We start from the raw sequence: 22,313 nt of genomic DNA on the forward strand, positions 1-22,313 counted from the left end.
TGATCACCTGCTGTAATTAAACACAAGTTAACTGCCTGGCACAGCCCTTGCCTGTGCCAAGTGCCATACGCCAAGACAACCGTCACACAAAGCTCAGGGATAGCACTTCCTAAGGGCCTTCTCAAGTTGTCTCCTGGCATGGAGGAGATGGCAGCAGGTCAGATTTCCTCACTTGGCAAAGCCCTCCAAACACTACTCCACCAAGCTTTGTACCCTCGAGCACTTTCACAGGGCTTCATGACATACCCTAGCCCATGCAATGCATCCCTGCAGCCTCACGCTATGAAAAGAGCTACAATACAGCCCTCCCCAGACCACTGCAAACACTTGAAACTGGAGGAACACTAAATGATTGTATGTTAGGACCACATGTGACCCAGTGGAGACATTTGCTATGTAATGTGGAGCAGACAGCCTGTGTCTCTGCCTTTGTTCCAGGCAGCAGTACAGAAGTAACCTAAGATGCCATCTCCGCCCTCTTTTTCCTCCCACAAAGACTTGTTTGTATGCCAGAAACCAGCAGAAGCCAGGCAGGTCCACTGGCACTGAGAGGTGAGGCAACCAAGTGCTCTGGCTCCAGCACATGTTCCTAGGGAATGAAGAAGCTATGGGCTGGGCCCAAGCTGATGGCAAGGAAGACAACGTGTATTTGCAGCATTGCTGTGGCTTTCACTAGATCCATCATTGCTCGAGCATCATCCTTTGCATGCCTAATGAACTTCCACAGTAACTCTGTATGCCCTGAAAGTTTAGATCTTTACCACAGTCAGGTAAAAAAGAAAGGGAGAGAAGGGTTTGCTCTAGACAGACTGAGAATAGCCCTTGATCTGTTGGTGACATTTTTTTTTCTCTGTTGTTAAGGATGGAACCAACAAATCTGACGTGAATGAAACCAGATATGAGAAGACCTTTATGGGCTTCTTGAACAGACTGTTCTGAAAGGTGAAGTCCCAATGACTTCTCATTCTTGGTTTAAAACAGGCAGGTGGGACATTAGCTGAGAATGTGTTCCTCTGTGAGATAATAAAGGCATCTCACATGCCCATCAGGAGATAAAAACTGATTCTTGCAGTTTTTGCTAGGGCAAAGAGTTAATTTCTGGAGAAGTCCAGTGACTTGGATTAGTGAACCAGAAATATTCTGTAACACACCTGGAAAATCCCACAGCTCAGAACACCGCATCAAGCATTGGAACAAGCTGCCCAGAGAAGTGGTTGAGTCATCATCCCTGGAGGTATTTAAAAGACGTGTAGATGTGGTGCTTAGGGACATGGCTTAGTGGTGGACTTGGCAGTGTCAATTAATGATTGGACTTGATGATCTTAAGGGTCTTTTCCAACCTAAACAATTCTATCATACCAGAGTGGAAAAGTTCTCCAGACTTGCCCACCTGCAGTGGAAATATACATGTAGAATAGCCACCTGAACAAGGAAGGCCCTGTTTTATAACAGATAGTCCCAACATGCCAACCCTTGGCAGCTTCACGGAAGGGGAAGCACAGAGTTGGCTCTTAAAAGAGCACTGCCAAGGAATCAACTGAAGATGTCTGGACCTGTTTATGATCTTTGCACCCTGCATCCTTCTTCCTTTGCCATAGTTTTCTTTCTTCTGTGTAAGGCGACGTCCAGCAGAACATCACCTTTACATAACAGGGAGCAGAGTATGAGCTGGGCATAGATAAGAGGATGCAGAAGAGGAAAGGGATACATGACTAATAAAGCAGAAAGGTGATATAGAACAGCAGCACTCTTTGCAGTGTGATAAGAACAACAGTTCCCAGATACTTTAAGCCCCTCCAACAAAATATTTAACAGTCACCTGCAGTAACTAAAATTAGGTCCTTTTTCCTATATCAAATTTGTTAACTTAAGACTTCCATTCCAACTTCTCTCAAGTACACATGCTCACCAACTTCAGGTTCTTCTCAAGAATGTGCCATGTTGGCTCCATCACTTCAAACATCATGTAATACTGGATATTCTGTACAAAATTCAGCATCCGCTGCCGCAGTGTGAAAGCACCAGCAAACCTAGGGGAGAAATCACACCCACACAACTTAGAGTTAGCAAATGCCATGGAGAACTATCACCAGGCTTGCACAGTCAAGCAGAGCTAAATATTTCTGTCCTAGCAAATTCACTGCTGCAGTGTGAGAGGGATTATAAAGTTAATGCAAACCATCCCTGATCATTTTCCACATATTCAAACGGCTTTTCCTCAATTACTAGAGTCAGAGTTTTGAACCTGTTGTAGACTGTACAATTACTTTGAATATTTGCTTATATTCAAATAAAATTTTATTATTAAATATTAAAGCAATTTTACTAGTGTAACTATCTAGTCAGACATGCATTCACTAGAAGGGCAAAATTTAACAAGATAAAGGGTTCATGTTTCTTTCCAGCCTTACTTGTTAAATGAACACTTAAAAATATCCTATGCCTTGCATCAATATGTTCAGGGGATCCAAATATTTAATCAAATCACCTGCTACTTAGGATATTTAATGAAATTTCACCTTAAAAATAGAATGGTGGGATTATATAGAGGTTGTTTCAATGTCAATTTATGCAGGCTCTGTGATGGCAAATTAAGAACTGACTTGAGCAAACTGGGACAAGTCACCGGAGAGGTGGGGGATACCCAGCCTAGGGGTTTTCAACCATGGCTGCCCTGTCCCCTGCTGATCACAGTTGTCCTGTGAGCTGGCGGTTGGACTAGAGACCCTCACAGGTCTCTTCTGCTAACACCTCTACAATTACAGGAGAACCAGAGCTACAGTCATGTTGGCTGAGGTCAGCGCCAAGGCAGCCAAGGTTACCTTGTCCCAAGAAAGTACCATTGGCAAGGCAAAGGTACTACCTTGCAATGCTGGGGTCTGCCTCACTCTCCGAACAGGTGCCTCCAGCACTTGGAGTGCAGATGCAAAGATTAAAATCTACCCATACAGATAGAACAAGATAGAATGATTTCCTGGGAAAACACCCCATCAATTTTACCTTATTAAATTTGTATCACACCAAAACCCCAAACACTAGCCAAGGTGTGTGAAGGTCATGAGTTCTTGCTAGCGATCTGATCAGAAGAGAGGGATATTGCTTTTAAACTACTGAGGTCCTTACTAATCTTGCTGATGCTAAAGTAATGACCAAGACGGTATTTGCACAGATGTCTTCTCCTGTAACTGTTCAGTATATAATGAGCTAACCCTGAAGACCATCTCTTCCTTTTCAAAACTTCACACCAACAAAGAGGAACAAGCCAAGCAGCACAAAGATTATTGAGCAGACACTTCCTACTGAAACTTAAATTGTTATATTTTGTCCTCTCTAAGCCTGTAAGAAATTTCTAAGGATCTTTTTCACATCAAAATGATCTGACCCATGTCACGACATATCTAACTAGCAAGAAGGAAAACCAACACTTCACATCTGATCCAGCAGAAAAAAAGGCCATACCACTTAGCTGAATGCAGGGAGAATTGCTTGGCCGTCTTATTGCTGACCCAAACGTTGCACAACTGCCTTTCCACATGTTTGCAATAGAACATGTGTCTGAAAAGCATCTGGTATCTTGTCAGTGCTTTCCTGGAAAGAAAGGAGAAATCCATCCAGATTAAGCCCTGATCTGATTGACAGACTAAGCTGTGAAGGCTGAGGCTGCTCAAAGGCAAAGAGACTTTACACAATATGTTCCTTACGCCTTCAGACACACACAGATCTGCACTGAAACAATTTGAACCGAAGGAAAAAAAAAATCACATTTGTAACCATCCCAAAGAATCTCTCTCCAAGGAGTCCCCCTCCTCCGTATTTCCTGCCAGCAGGTACATCACCAGCCTCCTTCAATTTCCTCGACCTACCTGCAGATAGGTCACTCACACAGATGCTGGGACAGAGGGCTGAAAGCCTGTGGTCATGTACCCACTGCACTAAGACTGCTACGATCACCAAAACAATTCACCAGGATTCTCCGAAAAGATGAAGAAAAAGCTGTAACCAAGCTACAGGCAGCATTACCCCACCAGCAATGCACTGTCAGAAGCAGATGGGGATGCTTATTTATAGCTTCAGGGACTGGATTCAGGTCTGCATTCAGACACTTCAGTGTAGGTGTCTACAGAGCTCCAGTCGATACAGTTTATGAAACCTTACCAAATAATATTTTCACTTCCATGGCTACCATCAGAGCTAATACACTCAATTTGAAAGAAAGAGACATCATTTCAAAAGCATCATGTCATTAGAAAAGTCCCACTCTGTCAACTGATTTTTTAAAGGGGCAATTAAGGAACAAACTAATTGTTGGCATTTAACAATTCAACATCTGTCACCCTGTTCATGTAACACTGCTTGTCCCATTTTTCCTGGCTCACAGGTTTGCCAGTGTTTCTCCAGGGAAATGGGGCAAATCCCTGCAGAAAAATGAAGCATTCAGTCCCTCATAACTCAATTAAATGCAAACCAGCTTACTATAGCAGTTCTAGCAACAGCCTGTATCCTTCTAGTTTGCAACCAGGGATACCATTTCTGGTGCATTTTTTTCTGCTCTCTACATTTGAGAAATGCTTGATTCTTGCATGGAAACCCTCTTGTGAGAGTTCATATTCTCAGGGGAGATACTTCAGAAAGCCATGGACAAATGAAAACTGGGTGACCTGTCACAAGTAAAACCAGGGATCAGGCTGAGAAAGCATCCTTTGATCTATGTTTTCCCATCATTTAAAATGAAAGCTTGACTTGCCAAGCATGCCTTAGATGTGGTCTAGTAGGGCTCTACTGAAGAGACAATCCATATTCCATAGCCTACAAGTGGAGCAAGCAGGGCTCAACAACCCCAAAGCATTCCCGACTAGTCAGCAACTTATAACGTCACTTTAAAGGCCTTCCAGTATTTTGCTGTGTGGAAACATGCTTCAGCCTCATGCAAAAGCTTCTGCCTTTTTTTTCCTTCAGTGGATTGATACTTTACCTGTTTATAATAAGGGACAGAGGCCATTTAACAATGTAGTCAAAGGAAAATGCTTCCAGACCGCTGAGAGTGAGCTCTGTGGGATCTGCACTGATAACGGCCTTCTCCTGTTTCGTTTCTATGGCCAATACTCTCAAGAGCTGTGTAATGAGGTCATGGGGCATCAAGTCAATCTATAAAGGAAGAGCAGGAAAAAAATGAAGCCACAGGATACTCACAACTACTGCATAGCAACAGAAGTGTGGCAGAAGTGCACAGTATCAGAGTCGCTCTCAAGTCATCAGACCAACCTAGGAAGCAACAGTGAATGGTAAGGTCTGGACAGTGCAGCAGCAGACACTGGAGCAGTGTCACTGTAGTGTTTAACAATCAGCATACTACTCCACTGATTGCTCCGCCTTGCCCTTGGCCTCTGTAAGGTCTATTCAGATCTCACACTCCCCAGGTACAGTCTCTGTGCTGCTTCACATCTGTAAAATACACAATCATTAATAGGCAGGACTTCTAATCAGGTTATTTTCTTGTACTCCAAAGTCAGCACCCAAGCTGAGAATAAGCATGAGAGACACCTCACCCTGAGGCCACCCAAAAGCACCTTCTCCATGTTCGGACACCAGCAAGAAAATGCAGCCCCTTGTCCAGGGTGGGTGCTTCCAGTTGCTAATCTGGATGAAACCGACTTAACGCAGAGAAGGTCTACAGAAGAACAGCCATCAATTCTCTTTTCCTTCACTGTACATTCAACAGGTTCTTACAGGCACACAGATCTTCCCAAATCATGGCAAGCCTTCTGCTCAAATTCAATTATCTTCTGCTTACATACATCCTTACCTTTAAATCATCCTTGAAAGGATCTGTGTTGGCTGTGCTCATTCGTAGGGCTAATTCAAGCAGAGCCTCTAGCCTTGTAGTTATGATGTCGTCTACAGGCTTCTTAAGTTCTTCTTCCGTGAGATCCATGAAGTGAACAAAAAAATCCCCTTGATCCATCAGGAAATAGTGTTTTATAGATCTGCTCAAGAAAATGAAGGGACGATTGATTATGTTTTTTAAAGCCCAAGTTAATCCATATTAAACCTAAAGGAACAAAAGCAATCAATTCAGCCAGCCTGCTGGGTTTGATCAAAAAATGTTCCTCTTCATACAGAACACACAGGCATAAATAACGCATTTGGAGACTAGTCTTTTATGCATGTCCCCTCCTCCTTTCCACCTCAGTCAGGATGCTTTTGCGCAGTCAGATCAGGACTGCTGCTGTTCTTTTTTTCCTTGAAAAATGCACCTTAGAAAAAAAAATGTATGCGCTACATTGCTGGGCAAAGGCTCATACTGCTATCCTGAACAACACCCCAACTTCCATGGCATGCAGATCCATCCAAGAGGCAGTTGCCAATTCAGAGCAGAATCTTAGACTCCTCTGAATGAACAAGTATCTGTGCTAATTTTTTAAGTGCTCCAGGTATTTGCATTGACTTCTGCTACAGTAGGATGCATAAACTTTAATTTTCACTTGGCACCAGGGAGAGTTAACTGCAATGGGCCAGGAGCCTGGAAATAGCTCAGAGGAGAGTTTGAGGATTAACTTAGCGCCTGGCCAAAGATACACATGATAACTGCAGTTTTCAGAGCAAAAACAGGACCAGCACAGCCTTAACACAATGCGGTTGCAGACTCCTGATGACTGTAAGTTTGTGATAGCGCTCAGCCCGTTTCCCTGACTGTCATTACTCTCTTGAACCAAGAAAACTCCCCCAGTCATGAGGAAGTCATGACAGTGTCAGTGGTTAACTGAGGACACAACAGGAAGGGGAGCGAGATACTGCTGACACACCGTAGAGCACAAACCCAAATAAAAACCTGGCCTAATGCTGGCGACAATCCCACTTCAAGCAGGAGGCTGAACTAGAGACCTGCCAAGGTTGTTGGTCCCTTCCAACCAACATTTCCAGGATGGTGGAGAGAGTCAATACTCCCGCTTAACTGAGAATTGGTTATCTGTCATAGGTCCTTGGGGTTTGATCACAACCATCCTACTTCAGCCCTCAAAGTGCACACATGCACTGAAAGATCAATAGCTTCCTCCTCAACCAGCTGCCCCTGCACTTGCACCCCAGCAGATCACCTACATACAGGACAGCTGCAGAATGATCTAGCAGAGAGCCTGTTTTGAAGATGAGGAGGTCACAGACACCAACCCCTGCTGGAGAGGCTGACCTTAATCTGAAACTACATTGTGACAGACGGGCCCAACAGAGGACATGTGCCACCAGAGCTTTGGAAGCCAGTGTCTTTTGAACAGTCCTATTAAGCAAAGAAGGCTTGGAGGGATGACAGTCATTAGAAAGGCGAGGAAGAATCTCGTTAACAACTGGCAGGTTTCAGACAGCTCTCATAACATTTCATGAAACAAGGCATGTTCTCTGGTGGTTTTCACAGGGCAGGAAGGCATGTATCAGTTTCAAAGGAGTGAATCATGGATCTTCAAGTCTTCCCACAACCTCTCTCAGCTGGAGCCGTAGTGTTCCCAGGTCTGGAGCAGACACCTTTGTTGCAGCTACAACTTTTTCAGACCTAGCAAAAAGCAGGCCCAAAGCAACTCCACCTGACCTGCTAGGCACATTCACTTCGGTTACCATTACTGCTCCAGCTTATGTCTCCCAATGGCCATCTCCTTGTGCAAGTCACTTGGCAGGTTTGTCCCATGAAGCACAGACCACTTTCTTTCACACTTTGTCACTGGTTTGAAGTAGAACCTCTGGTATCAGGTCTCAGCCCAATTACAAACTATCTTACAACCAGCTATCAACTGCAATTTCCTACCTGTTTGTTGCTGTCTTGGTCTTCTGGATAGTTAAGATTCCTGTTTTTACTGTTTTCTGAAGATAGTAATAAACTAAAAGCTTGGTTCACACAAGGAAGCTGGAGTTCGCATGCTAGAATGCACTTGCATTTGCTATTGGCTGAATATGTTACAAGAATCAAAATATAGGTTATTAAAATTAACTTTTAAAAAGGACAATGTTAAGAAAAACCCTGCACTGGAACTTTGGGCTAATACACTTACTCTATTCCAACTACCTATGTTTGCATGAACAAACATGGCATATATTTGGTGAGATGCTTAATATCAAACTATTTCTTATTCACATTAAACTCTTCTTGATCTTACCAGATGATATTAGGAAACTCCTTTCCCGGGTGGGAGTGACATGCAGCCATGGGACAAGTCGTGAGGGAAGTGGGGGATGCCCGTACCTGAGGGCAGGTTTTGGGACTGAGCTGGACAAAGCCACAGCTGCCCTGACCTAGTTTTGGCACCAGCCTTCCAAGGAACTTGGACTAGAGACCCCCAGACATCCTTTCCACCCGACATTTCTATGATTTTACACTTTTTTTTTTTCTTCAGGAAAAAAAAAAATCTTATTTTTTCAGGTCAACCTTTCTAATGGAAATAGAAAGAATACGTTAATGATATACCAAGAAAAGAGAGCTAACTTCAAAAACTGATGTTCACCATCAGAACCAATCTATTTAACATGCATTTAGTAAAATAAATCAAACCTTAGGTGAGCCACCAGCTCTTTCTCCTCCATTAGGAAATCCAGAAGAACTTTGCTAGCATAGTTATATGCTTTTTCTATTTGTTCCACATATGCTCGCTCTTTTAAAGTATAGATGACCTCTTTAGCCACAGGGCAGGTAACATCACGTCCACATTCACGCACAACATTTAAATATTTCCCTAGAAGCAAAAAGAAAGAATGACCCATATTCATACCTACTGTACATCCAACATGGAAACTTTCAGACCACTACCCTAAAGCGGAAGATATGCTGTGAAATGTTTACACTAAGTTCTACTGAAAGCTGGAAAGGATTTAGACACCTTTCAAAAGATGATACAGAATTTTAAGTTAGGCACCTGGTACCATATTTAAGGAGAGATTTAGAAATGGTTTTGTTTCCCAGTGGTGGCAAAACATCTCTGCAGATAGCCAGAAACTTTAAAGATCTGGTGCTGCACTTCAGAAGTAGCTTTTGGAGGGTTTTGTACTTATGGAAGAGAACAATGTTAGCCATCAGGTTGCATGCTTCATTTAAACACCCAAACTAAAACTCAGCATGTTCAAACCTCAGTTGTCTAGCTCCATCTAGCTAGCTGCTAGAAAACTGTACCCATGAAACAGCAATAAGACAGACAGCTCCCCTTGCTGCTGGACACCTTCCCACATGTTGTTTTATTCACAGGATTTGGGGTTCTTTCTAAATCTGATTCTTCTGTTCCTCTGAGAAGTTCAGCTGGACATCCCCATAAACTGGGAAAGCACTACGACATTTACTTTATCTTTACACTAAGAATGGTAATGCTTGTCTCAAGATTCCTCTTACATTAGAAGCATATCTTTACCTACCTGTACTTAGTATTTTGTCAGCCATTTTCTGCAAGAATGAGGGTATCTGTTGCTGAACAACAGTATATCTTTGATCCCAATACTTGTCATTATAGTCCTCCTGAATCTTCTCCTTCTGCAGCTCATGTTCCTCCACCATGAACTCACTGAACGGTTAAAGCAGATGTTTAGAAGCAGGAAGTGGTACAATGAGGATTACTTTTTTTGACCTGTAAACTGGTAATATGATCTATCAGAAATAAGGTCTCATGAAAATACATTCCAATCAAGAACTGAAATTAGTTTGTACTTGTAGTAAGAGCAGAAGCATTATGCAGTGTTTCTGCTAATCTGCCACCAATTATGACAGAAACAGAATTTTACAGGGTTCACAAACCAAGTCTAAACATTATTTGGTTGTCAGCATAGAGGTGAGGAATCTGGCCTTTGTCTGCCTTCTCACCATCACGAAGGCATTAATTTTAACTATTCTAACTTGAGTTTTGCCCTGCTTAGGATTCCAAAAATGTGGGAAAGAGAAATGTTGCATGAACTATTAAACACAGTGAAATGCTTCAAATGATTCTACAAAAGACAAGAAACTTCACAGTGTTGTTAGCTTAGTGGACTACATTTAACAGATTGACTGAGTCCACACTTGTGCCCCATAAGAAGAGGGCTCACCCCTGTTGTGAAGAGGATGAGAATGTGAGAGGAGAACACTTAAAGGGGAACAGGCATGGTAAAGTGGAATTCAAGTGGACTGCACATTTGAACTGTTGTGCTATTGACTTTTGCATATAATTTCCTTGAATTTGAATAGAGTCTCTGACGGTATAATCACTAAATCAAGTAAGAAATGTAGTTAAACACACTCCAGCAGCTCCCCTTCCTTGCAATGCTGCCTTGTCTACCTACTGCTGCCAGGTCCAGGCCCCTAGGCTATGCAGACTCTACAGAGCAGAGGGATGGGTGCACTAAAAAAGTAGAAGCCAAAGACCTGAACAGTATTTCTTAAGTTTTGCATTTCATTTTCATTCCTTAACTGTTCTTTACCTGTATGGATCATTAATGATGCCTCGATATATCCACTTTTCCAGAATTTCAAAATAAGGCACACTGGCTGCCTTGGTTAAATACAGGCACAGCTCCTGGGCCTGGCTGTCCCCCGTGTAATTGAAAGTCTTGTCATGGAGTAAGCTCAGCGTTGATCCTCCCATACACTCACCTTTATCCACAGAAGTAGCTAAAATTTAAAAATATAGATATAAGACACAAATCTGACACAGATTAATTGCACAAGCTATGCTGTTAAACCTAATGAAGTTAGCAGTTGATTAGCTGACCACCCTAAGCCACAGATCTCCATGTCAGCTGTAGGCCCCTCATGTGAAGACGCAAAGCCAATCCACCACACAACCAAAAGCTTACATCCTGAAATGTCCTGAAACAAAACCCCAAATGATCCACAATCTAAAAAAACAATAACCAAACTCAACCCTGCAGGGAAGGAGAACTGAACTCAGGTAGACACAAGGTACATGGTGGCTTAGAGACCAAAAGCCTCCTACACCAAGGGGACCATGGTGATAATGGAAGAAACACACACTTCAGTGGCTTGCTTGAGAAACCTCTGATCTCAAAAGCACTTCTGTTCTCAACTGTAACACTGAGGTAGCCGTGCATGTAGCTCGAACACCAGGATTTAGGTAGGTTGATAGTGAAATTTGTATTTTGCCATCTCGAAAGAGATGTGGGGACAGAGGAACACAGTACTGCCGTGAGTTTTGCGTCGAAGTAAACCTTAATGTAGCTGGCTAACTGTTGTGTTCCAAAAAACTGAAAATTTCAGGAAATGTGAATACCAAGAGGGATCATCCAATTCTAGATTGTAAATAGAACAGATATTTACGTCCAGATAAATTATCTGGGCTGAGGAGAGAGAAATGTACAAGTATTCTCATGCCAAAGAGTTTAACCAAAATTATTGAGATAACTGCATCTGTGACCAACAACCTCATGCAACAGCACAGGCTGGGACCGGCTGGCTGAGGAGCAGCACTACAGAGAACAACCAGGGGGTCCTGGTGGACAACCAGCTGATCATAGGTCGGCAGCATGTCCTTGCAGCGATGAACACCAACTGCACCGAAGGCTGCACTGCCAGCGATTATTGCCCTCTGCCCAGCACTGGTGAGGCCACACCTGGAACACTGTGTTCAGTTTGGGGTCCCTAGTATGAATGACAAAATGAAGCGTCCAGCAGAGGTTGATAAGATGGTGGGGGGCTGGTGCCCAGGGCATACAAGGAGAGCCTCAGAGAGCTGGGCTTGGTAGCTAAAAGACGAAGCTCGGGGTTGTTGAATATCATTCCTTCACTATCCAACGGATGGTTCTAGAGGAGACAGTATGGGACTTCTCTTGGAGGAGCACAGTGACGGTATCAAAAGGGCAAAAGTTACAAGGGAAATTCCAGTTGGCAATGCAGAAAGAAATGTTCACAAAAAGGGTGGTGAAGTCATGCAAAAGGGCCCAGAATGGTGGGGGATCACCATCACTGGGGATTGTCCAGACTCACCTGGACATGGCCCTGAGCAACCTGCTATAGCTATGAGCAATGGGTTGGACTAGAAACTTCCAGGGGTTCCTTCTGGTTGAATCAGTTTGTGGTTATACATCCACACACAGCTGGAGAGGCATTTGGAAAGAAGCTGAGTAGAGACAGCAGTGGTGGAAACAACTGATCTGAAGGGCATGGATTGTGAAGGCAAAAGGCATCTTGCCTTATGACAGCTCTGAAAGACCAATTCAGCCCTAGAGCCCTCTGCTCCCAAAAAAGAGCAGTGCTCTGACAAGTACAATTCCCCTTGGCTTTCTTCTTTAATATAACATAAAATTAAAACGATACATGCCCTGCCTGCGTAGCTACCCTGTACAGTGTTCAGAAGCCACTGTCATGCACCTATCAAAATGTAATGACTGTATTTTTGAAACTTACCAAGTGAAGCAAGAATCTCTAAGGTCCTCATTGTGGGCTGGATATAAAACCAGAGTTTCTGCAGTGACAAAAGTCCCTGTCTCTGAAGATGTTCCAGCTGGGTAATTAGTATCATGTATTCCTTGATTAGAGTCCGCATAGCAGCAGCCAGAGCATGATTTACCTGTCCATACTCGAAGGAAGACTTCTCCTCTATAAACCTGTAAAAGGCAAAATGGAAACTCTTTCAGGCAAGGCACCTTCTATCATTTTCAGGAATTTTATCTTCAGGACACTGTACAAGCACACAAGTAGGTTGTGTGTTGGAAAGCACACCAGTCTTCAGCTGGAGTTTCAGGTTCCACATTTGCTCTGTGTCCCCCTGCCTATTTCCCATCGCCACATTTCCTAGTACAGAAAGCTGTGCGAAGATGGTTCCTCTCAAATTGCAGGGGAACTAGAATTATTTGCAAAACCATGATGTAAAAAGGGAGAGTCAGGATTTTCAAGGTGATTGTCTTTGCATAAGCAACAGATTAAAGGATAGGAAAAGATCTCAAAAGGAAGCAATGTGCACCCAAACATGTGGGGAAAGCACCGTTGCTAGCTTCTGACACCACATGCCACAGCAGGGATTCATTTGACCAGATTTAGATGGCTCCATACATGTTAGTGGAGAGAGACAGATGCTTCTGAACACAAGTCATATATATCATCTGGAAGAAGACATGTAAAAGAGATTGGATGAATCACATCCTAAAAATGTTTCTTTCTCTTTGCTGATCTTTCAGGGACTTTGAATCAAATGCAGACATCTACATAACAAATATCTGCTGTTAGTGAGGTGTACCTTACACTAAGGCCTTTTAACAATTACTTAAGGTAGCTACCAGAAACTAGGCAGCAGTAGGTTGTCCTGCTCAGAAGCACACAAAGGTTGTCTCAGTCCTGGATGCCCAAAGGAGAGCAAAAAGCAGGAAACATGGAGAAATTCATAGCAGAGTGGGAAAAGACAAGTCAGAACAAGCAGATATACCCTATTTGTACTTTGCTTGAATGTACCAAGACCAAGTTTGGACAAAGTGAAGGTGAGGTTAGTGAAAAAATGAACTGGCACGACAGAGGAGAAACTCAGCAAAAAGAAATGCAGCTAAAACCAATTCAAAGAAATTGTCATTCTTATTTTATATCCCCATAAGTTTAAATTAAGCTTGGAAGTTAACATCTGCACAATGACGGATTCTTTCTTCTACAACCTTGCTCAAAGGAGAACATCCTCCTCTGACAAAAGTCAGCTTGGTACCTGGTGACAGCAGAGTAACTTGCTGCTACGGGAAGAATCCTGGTCACCAGCTCTTTGATGGACAAGTCCAAGTTTGCATCAACTGAAAATGCTCGGTTCTGCCTGCCTACGAGAGGCTGTGCTGTGATGTATCTTCCATCCACACCAATCAGAACATACAGCAAGTCCTCCACAATCATGGATTCTTGGGAAGCTAATGGCAAGGTACCTGTTTTCAAAGAGAAGACAAAAAAAGAACACAATCAGAAGATGACATAGTGCTACCTGATCGTCCATTCAGATCATTTCAATCTAGTAACTGAAGCTTGAAAGGAAGACATACTATCATTCAAAGAGAACAAAGGAAGATCACACAAAGCTGAAACAAGATATAGAGGAATAAAACTGAGTCAGGGTCAACTCCAAAATTATCTACGTTGCTTTCCAGGAAAACAGAATCCTTTGTTCATTTATACTCAAAGCAAACCAAGTAGATGGGACTATACATCCGACATCTGTGGCTTGTGCTGCTGTTCCTTCCACCCAAAAGGGCTCGGTTACACTGGAGCCGAGGAGCTCTAATCTTGTCAACAACTCCCCCTACCTCCCCTCCACTGAAATATTCAAATATCAAGAAACCAGTTCAAACACAGACACAAAGAAATGCTAGCCCAGCAAATGCTGCAGGTGAACTGCAGACTGTAGGATCTCTGAATGGTGCAGTCAACTACAAACCAGCTGCAAAGAAGCATAAAGGACTCAACCTGAAATACAGTCAAATGCATCAGAAGATCAGGGAACAGAGTGGCTACAACACTAACTACGGCAAAGTTTATCTCGTGAAACAAGGCAACAATCCCTCTCCATTTGTAGGACTGTATGTGAGAAAACAAATGGTTCTGAGCTTGCTAGGAACATACCCCCACAGCACATCCCAAAAGGCCCCAGCAGAAACACACTGGTGGACAAGCTATTTAAGGGTACCTCCAAGAATGAACCTACTATTTTCATGTCCCCCTTAGACACAGCCCAAACCATATCAGGAAGAAGCTACAGGTTTCTTGTAGGAGCCTCCACAGTTCTGGGGAATGGCAACATGAGTCTCTAATTCAGCTGTTCTCTTCCAAAAAAAGTTCTTAAATCTAATTTATGAATAAGAAACTATACATAGCTCAGCCTAAAGCTAGAATACAACGGGGAGAGATTAGTCCCCTGCTGCTCTGGCGAGGAGAGAGACAGCAAATCAGGGAGGTTGTTATAGTCTTACTGGAGAGGATATTGAGCTGGGTGGATTGATGAATATTCCCTTGTCAGGTACGACTACAGATTTTTCAGCTGAGAATACAGATGTGATACTCCCATGGTAGGATTTTATGGAGGCTGTGACTCAAGACAGAAAAAGGACTGGGAAACTCAAAACAGATTAGATCCCAGAACAGATGGATCAACAGTGGGGCTGGAATTCAGCACAGGAGAAACACTTCAAAGAAAATAATTTTGGGGTTTTTTTTTTTGAACCTTGCTCTTTATCTGCATAGTGCAAGGAGCGAAGTTTTTCTTTCATCCTGAGTGTCATGAAATCTGAACAGCACTTCTGAACAAGTACAAAACATAAAAAGTTAATGCAATTTTCCCTGTGTGTCACATACCTATAGGTACCGTTGTGTCAGTGCTTAAACTGGTGCCAATTAAGAAATCACCAATAAGTGCAGGTCTCTCATACACCCAGGACGGAAATACTGGAATGGGCTGACCAGAACTCTTCTTGTTCTGCTTATCTCGGAGGATTTTTCGTGTAAGCTCAAGAGGCTGTTGGAAAAAAGAAAAAGAGAGAAAGGAGAAAAAGAGATCTTCAGAAGTCCAAGAAATTTTGAATTTTAAGCAGAAATTGACTGTAAACTGATAACTTGAGAACAGAAAGGAGAATAGCTGATGTTTCAGTAGCACAGTGTAGGATTTGGTCTCCCAATACCATCTAGTCTATTGGTCTCAGTGCTGCAGAGGTGACTTTTTATACAGTTGGCCTTCTTTTATTAGAGGGTACATCGGATAACACCTTTCTGCACCCCTCCCCATGAGCCTAGGTGCTAGGGCACATATAGGGGAGCAGAATGGGGACATACACAAGCACCAGGTGGCTTACTAGTTTGCAAAGCACACCACATGAAAGGCAGCAAACTCCTTCCAGAAGCAGTAAGCAGCAACATCTTATTCAAGGGGCAGTTGCAGGTAGGCTAACAAACACCTCTGAGCTTGTTTTCTGCACAGTGTTCACGGAGTAGCTGCATGCCAAATGCAATCCAGATAATCCACCCACAGATAGCTGGAAATTGACTGAGTTTTTTTACTCTGAATAGGAGTCAGTGAAGGAAGTAAGCTCTTCAAGATCGAAAGACTTTCCACCCCTGGCTCTGGGTCTCTGACACTAAAATAAATGGAGTGCAAGATTAATTACCAGCTGGAGAGGCCTGTGAGATGTACAACCTACATGAACATTTAGAGCCCAAAGCACACAAACATGGGCTACATGCTTATGAATGCCATTTCTTAAGCTCTACAGATGTGTATGTGAAATAGGATATGCACAGGGTCATTTTACTTTCCTCTCATAGGACATCTCAGAGGAGAGAGGAACTTGGGAAAGAAGCAAACATAAGTGTGAGCTTTGCATCTTAAAGAATGGTGTTCTTACATGTGAGAGGTAGCTGATGCACACTGTGGCTGGCCCCGGCCATCTTTCATATTCTCAGAGCTGCCCAGTGCTGGGTCTTGAAATCCTTCAAACAAGCATCAGGTGTGGGACCACTCCTCCAAGCAGCACCAGTTCCGGGCATGTTTGCCGCAGCCTTGCTGCTGGCATAACGCCATTACAACGTCCTCAGTTCAGAGAGGCACCCCAAAGCAACACTACATTCCTACTTATGCTGTATATGTGTGATCTGGTAGAAGGACCTCGATTTCCTCTGCTCCCCTTACAGAAACAGGACAGGAGGGTATGGAGAACGATGAAGTGTCAAGTAAGATGCCAGCAATTCAAAGGATGACTAAACTTCATATAAAATTGCAGATCTCGGTGTAGGACTGAGTCCTTCACATGGGTAAACAACTTGAACTCCTTCATAAATCTTAAACCCATACAGTGAGAAAATACACCTTTTGAAGTAGTATATAGTAGTTCACTTGTCCGTCATGATCCAGACATTGGCTAAAAGATCGAAACATCATGTGCACTTTCTGTATCATCTTGAGCTCCAGGTCATTAAAGGAACACCTGGAATGGAAGATCTCCCTGTAGCACTGGCCCTATGCAACATGGCTGTATGAACAAGCTTCTGCTTGGGAGAAGGGCAGCCATCATTACATCTTCCCAAATGGCGGGGAAGATGTGAGGGAGGAATGAGCTGGAAGAAAAGCTCCACAAACCATAGACCTCACCATCACAACATGTCCATGAACCATGTATACTTATGCGCAGACTATGAAAGTATCTGAGTCCAAAAGCTTCCAAGGCATTGTGCTAAGTATGGGAGACCATAGAACCTAACAGAGCCAGGTAAGATCTCAACAGCACATGTGGATGGAAGACAGTACTATAAAATAGAGCTACTTCACTGAGATGGACTGTATGAAAGTTACACCCTGGAAATTCAGAGACATGAAGTAATTCCTGTCTTCAACTGCCAAAATGAAATCAGATCATAGACTCATAGAATGGTTTGGGCTGGAAGGGACCTTTAAAGATCATCCAGTCCAATTCCCCTGCCATGGGCAGGGACATCTTTCACTAGATCAGGTTGCTCAAAACCCTGTCCAACCTGACCTTGAACACTGCCAGGGATGGAGCATCCCATCTAAACCTACCCTCCTTCTGCTTAAAATCGCTGCCCCATGTCCTGTCACTACAGGCCCTGGTAAAGTCTTACTCTGTCTTTCTTGTAAGCCCCCTTCATATATCAGAAGGCTGCAGCAACATCTCCTTGGAGCCATCTCTTCTCCAGGCTGAACAACCCCAACTCTCTCAGCCTCTCTCCATGGGAGAGGTGTTCCAGCCCTCAAATCATTTTCGTGGCCTCCTCTGGACTCACTCCAACAGGCCCATGCCTTTCTCACACTGAGGACTCCAGAGCTGGACACAGTACTCCAGGTGGGGTCTCATGAGGACGGAGTAGAGGGGGAGAATCACCTCCCTTGACCTGCTGGCCACACTTCTTGTGATGCAGCCCAGGATATGATTGGCTTTCTGTTCTGCAAGCACACATTGCCGGCTCATGTCCAATTTTTTTTTCACCAGTATCCCCAAGTCCTTCTCCACAGGGCTGTACTCCATCCCTTCATCCCCCAGTCTGTACCAATAGTGGGGATTGACCCGACCCAGGTGCAGAACCTTGCACTTGGCCTTGCTAAAATGTCATGAGGTTCATACAGGCCTACTCCTCAAGCCTGTCAAGGTTCCTCTGGTTGGCATCCCTTCCCTCCAGTGTATCGACTGCACCACTCAGCTTGGCGTCATCCACAAACTTGCTGAGGGTGCACTCAATCCCACTAGGTATGTCATTGATATCAAATAGTATTGGTCCCAATATGGACCCTTGAGGGACACCACTTGTTACTGGTTTCCGTTTGGACATTGAGCCATTGACTGTAACTCTTTGGATGTGGCCATCCAGCCAATTCCTTATCCATCTAGTAGTCTCCTTTCCTTCTTGGCCCTGGAAAATACCTACTGTAAAATTCCCTGCTTCCATGCTATACAAGAATAAGCCCAATAGCTCCTGAGGGAAGTCCCTGAAATGAGATGAGCTCATGGCACTGTGAGGGAGCATGCTGGCACCTCTGTCCTTGTAAGCTCACAGCCTATGGGCTGGGTCATTCCTGCAGTCAGGGTGTGGGCTGTGGTTATCTCTCCCTAATAAAAAGGCAGGGACTGAGGCCTATTCCTTATAGTGATCGTGAAAAGGGGCAGCCAGAACCCTTGAAACAAACGCAGGGACTGGTTCTTCTTCCCTAGTGGTTCTCTGGGATGGCAAGAGGCAGGGAGCTTCTGTCGGAGTTCAACCAGCTCTAGAGTGTATTTGTTAACTGGCAGAGTTCAAAAAAGTTGACAGTTTTGGCTATAAAGGACACACCTACCTGAAAAGGAACACGTAACTTTTACCACCTCGATTCTTCGGTCAAAACTGTTTCAAGCAGCAACTCCAACCACAGAAAGATCACCAAATGATCTCTCTGACACTGCCAAGTAATCACAGGGCAGATGGCACAGCACCTGTGGCACCAGTGACAAACCACATGGCTCAGGATCATGAATCACCTCCTCTCTGCAACTTAAAATTTAGACCACTGTCATTACAGGCTTCAATGACAGCCTGGATAAAACTCCCAGGACTGAAAACGTGGCCTTCAGGTGTCAGTCTGGCACTTGAAAGCCCACGGGATAAGGTGGCCGTTTGCCAATGTCATGCTGATGAACCCGCATGGCATCTTAAGCAATGACAGTGCCCACATTCATCAAAGTAGAGAAAGAGCTCATCTTCATGCTCAATGAATGCCAACTGCGCCAAAGGGCTCCCTGCACTACAGCCCTGGTGCCAGGGAAGATGGGCAGCAGCGGGCATCCACTGGACCTAGAGCACACGATCAAGGAGGCGTGGTGGGGGCAGCTGGGCTTTGCTGAGTCTGGCCAGCAGAAAGCCTAAGAGCAGCCTGCAACTACAGGAAGGACAAGTTCCAAGATGATGGGTGAAGCCAAGCTCCTCTCAGCAGTGGCAGGAGGTTCAGACAGCCATGGACACAAGCTGCCTCTTGGGATATTGAGATCAGACAGGAAGAGACACTTCTTCCCGCAGAGGGGGAGCAGCCATGGGGGGTCAGCAGGGAGGTAGTGTATCTCCCTCCCGGGGGGCTGCAGGACTCAGACGGACAAAACAACAGCTGCCCTGATCTAGTGTGGGTGACAGTCCTGCTGTGAGAGGGAGGCTGGACTGAACGACCCCAGTGGTTCCTTCTACCAGTGCCGCAACGAATCCGTGGAAACACTGGCAACTATCCTCCATGTCCAGTGAATGAAGATGGTGCCACGAGGATCACAGAATTGCTCAAGTGAGACCCTCATGTCCATTAATATGGTGTGAAGGATCACTCCAGGGCTTGTGCCAGTGCACAATCTGGCTTCTAGAAGAGAGGTAGAGATGGTAGGTGCTAGAGAAATAAATCAATTACAATTATTATGACTACTTGACAGTCCTCTTGGGAAGTGGCTCTAGCAGAAACTCTGGGTCAAGAGATTTCAGCTATGTGAGTTGATACAGCCCTACTGACTCAATAGCCCTAAGCACCTGCCCATTAGGGCCTTTTATCAGAGTTTCAGCTCTTTAAGTCTGAAGAAAGTAAAAACGGAGCAGCAGGAAGGCTCAAATCTTTTTAATTGGCTTGCATTGCCATTTCCATTCTTTTGGTTGTGAACTGCACATCCCAGAGAACACCACTTACTTTTCTTTCCTCTTTTAGCAAGTCCGCACATAAATCCTATTAAAAAGATCAGTTATCTTACTGGAAATTCATCTTCCCTTCATGATCTAAATCAACCACTCGACTCAGATCATCCATGAAGGATTTGGATGAGTCAGGCAAACAGTCTGCGCAGACATGTATTTCACAGTGTATGTGGAACAAGGCTGGTTTCATCATATGTATGTACGAGGCATTGTACCCACATTATCTGGAGAGCAGAATTCCTGGCAATGACGGGGACATACCACAATGGCTGCTGAGCTCCTGAGCAAGCACTGCCACAGGCAGAAAAGGAAACATCAGCACAGCTGACCAAGCAGTCATTTGAAATAGGAAAATGAAGTTACATTAATCCCCGACAGCTAGAACTGTTGTGGCCTAAGCTCGACTTACCTTAACGGACTTAAATAGAAAAAGGCCATTTTTATTAAGAACAGCACAAAGATTTAATATAATCTGACAAATAAATTTTGAGAGATAATTTAGATTATCTGCACAGATAGGAACATTATAATTCCACTAGATGATAAAAGTTAAGAGCACAGCTATACACATGAGCAGAAGGTAAAGATTTTGTACCCAAAGCTTGGGAAGAGACAGTACCTGCTGTACACTGGAGTTGGCTGTCACACTGCCCAGCTGCTTGCGTAGCTCCTCGAGCTCCTGTAGAGATATCTTGGAAGCAGACGAGGGAATGGAAAAATTTGTGCTGCCACTGGTTGCTGCATTTGCTGCAAGTTCTGCCCTTTCTTTAGCATTTTGTTGCAAATACTGGAGTGTCTGTACATACACAAAAAAGAAAAGATTTTGTGAAGGCTGGTCAGCACACACTAAAGCAAAAAACGTATGACCATGAGACGGTTGTGCTGAATCAGACCACAGGTCTTTCTGTCCCAGTTTGCCGTGCCTTAGTGGTTTATATCAAGAGGAGTGTAATTCTCAGTAGGGCTTTAATAAATAAGTAAATGCTAGAACTGGTTATCTGTTGATTTCAATGCACTTGGCTGAACACTGTCATCAAAAAGCGTGCTGTACTTAAAATCACTGCACTGTTGCTACTGTTGAATACTTATAACACATCCAGTTCTAAAGGAGAAACAAACCTCTTTGTCTTCTGTGAGTTTCGACAGTAGATAAACTAAAGAATCTAGATGTCTTGTATTTTTAGACTTCAGCTCATCGTACTTCTTTAAAAAATCTTCAGGAGTTCGAGAAAACTCTGCTATTTTTACCTGTAAAAGACCACATTAATGTTAAATGTTTAATGTATATTATTATCACAGCATTCAAGAGAGGAGCATTGTGCAGGGATGGAGACACGGTGCAGGCTGCAACTGCTGCTGAAGTACTTCAGGGAATGGGTTTTGGACTGAATGCTGCAGCACTGGTCTCCTACTCATAATTATGCTGGAGGAGAGTGGGGGTCCTGGCACTTCAGGTGATGGAGAAGGGACTGCAGAAGAGAAAAGAGAAAGGTAAGTACAAGATCTGTAGCAGGGCTCGTGTTGCGCATGCTCAGTCTGAAGCAATATATTTTTTTATCAGCAGGTTTATTAAGGGATTTGGCACTGATGAAGCCACATCTGGACACTGGGTCCACTTTGGGGGCAAGAGAGACATCAACGAACTGGACTGAGCCCAGTGCAGAGCCACAGAGACGGTGGGGCGTACTGCCCGTTGTCCAAAGGGGTTACAGACTCTGCTCCGAGGGGCACAGCAAAAGCACCACAGGCACTGCCACAAATTGCGACACAGAAAATCCCAACTGGCCCCAGGGAAACAGTCGTTTCTGGAGAAAGGTGACCCTGGGACACGGACAGAGGAGGAATCTCCTGGAGATCTTCAAAATGCAGCTAAGCAGTCTGCTGTAGCTGTGATGCTGGCCCTGCTGCGAGCAAGGGGTTGGACTGCAGGTCTCCAGCTGTGCCTCCTTAAATCTTTGTACAAGTCTATAAACTGTAGCTGTCAGTGTAAATGATGCATAAGACTGGAATTAGAGAAAATATGCAGTTCAGGCTACAAAGATCTGAACTTTCAGACAAAGTTGGCAATTTTCTACCACTTATACCTTGACTGATGGATTGCTTTTAAAAACAACAATAAAAACCAGTATTATGGCCACAGAAGCATGCCTGGTCATGAGAGTGTCAGGCTTTAATCCCTAATACCTGGGTGATATTT

The 22,313-nt window shown here is 44.0% G+C and overlaps 1 protein-coding gene across 4 annotated transcripts in view; it reads right to left on the reverse strand.

The window, feature by feature from the left end:
• The window catches only part of TUBGCP2 (tubulin gamma complex component 2), a 37,607-nt gene that overhangs the window by 13,356 nt on the left and 1,938 nt on the right, over positions 1–22,313 (reverse strand). For all 4 annotated transcript variants that reach the window (XM_087767342.1, XM_087767341.1, XM_087767343.1 and 1 more), the window contains exons 3-14: positions 21,236–21,364; positions 20,736–20,912; positions 15,272–15,431; positions 13,644–13,851; positions 12,362–12,561; positions 10,420–10,609; positions 9,385–9,530; positions 8,534–8,714; positions 5,804–5,984; positions 4,973–5,145; positions 3,460–3,588; positions 1,910–2,030 (exon numbers count right to left, since the gene is read on the reverse strand). In XM_087767342.1, coding sequence (XP_087623468.1) covers positions 1,910–2,030; positions 3,460–3,588; positions 4,973–5,145; positions 5,804–5,984; positions 8,534–8,714; positions 9,385–9,530; positions 10,420–10,609; positions 12,362–12,561; positions 13,644–13,851; positions 15,272–15,431; positions 20,736–20,912; positions 21,236–21,364 — 1,995 coding nt within the window. The remainder of the gene's footprint in view (positions 1–1,909; positions 2,031–3,459; positions 3,589–4,972; positions 5,146–5,803; positions 5,985–8,533; positions 8,715–9,384; positions 9,531–10,419; positions 10,610–12,361; positions 12,562–13,643; positions 13,852–15,271; positions 15,432–20,735; positions 20,913–21,235; positions 21,365–22,313) is intronic.

Source organism: Nipponia nippon, unplaced genomic scaffold (assembly GCF_047370975.1).
Source record: "Nipponia nippon isolate SJK-2023a ecotype South Korea unplaced genomic scaffold, ASM4737097v1 scaffold_3, whole genome shotgun sequence".
NCBI lineage: Eukaryota > Metazoa > Chordata > Aves > Pelecaniformes > Threskiornithidae > Nipponia > Nipponia nippon.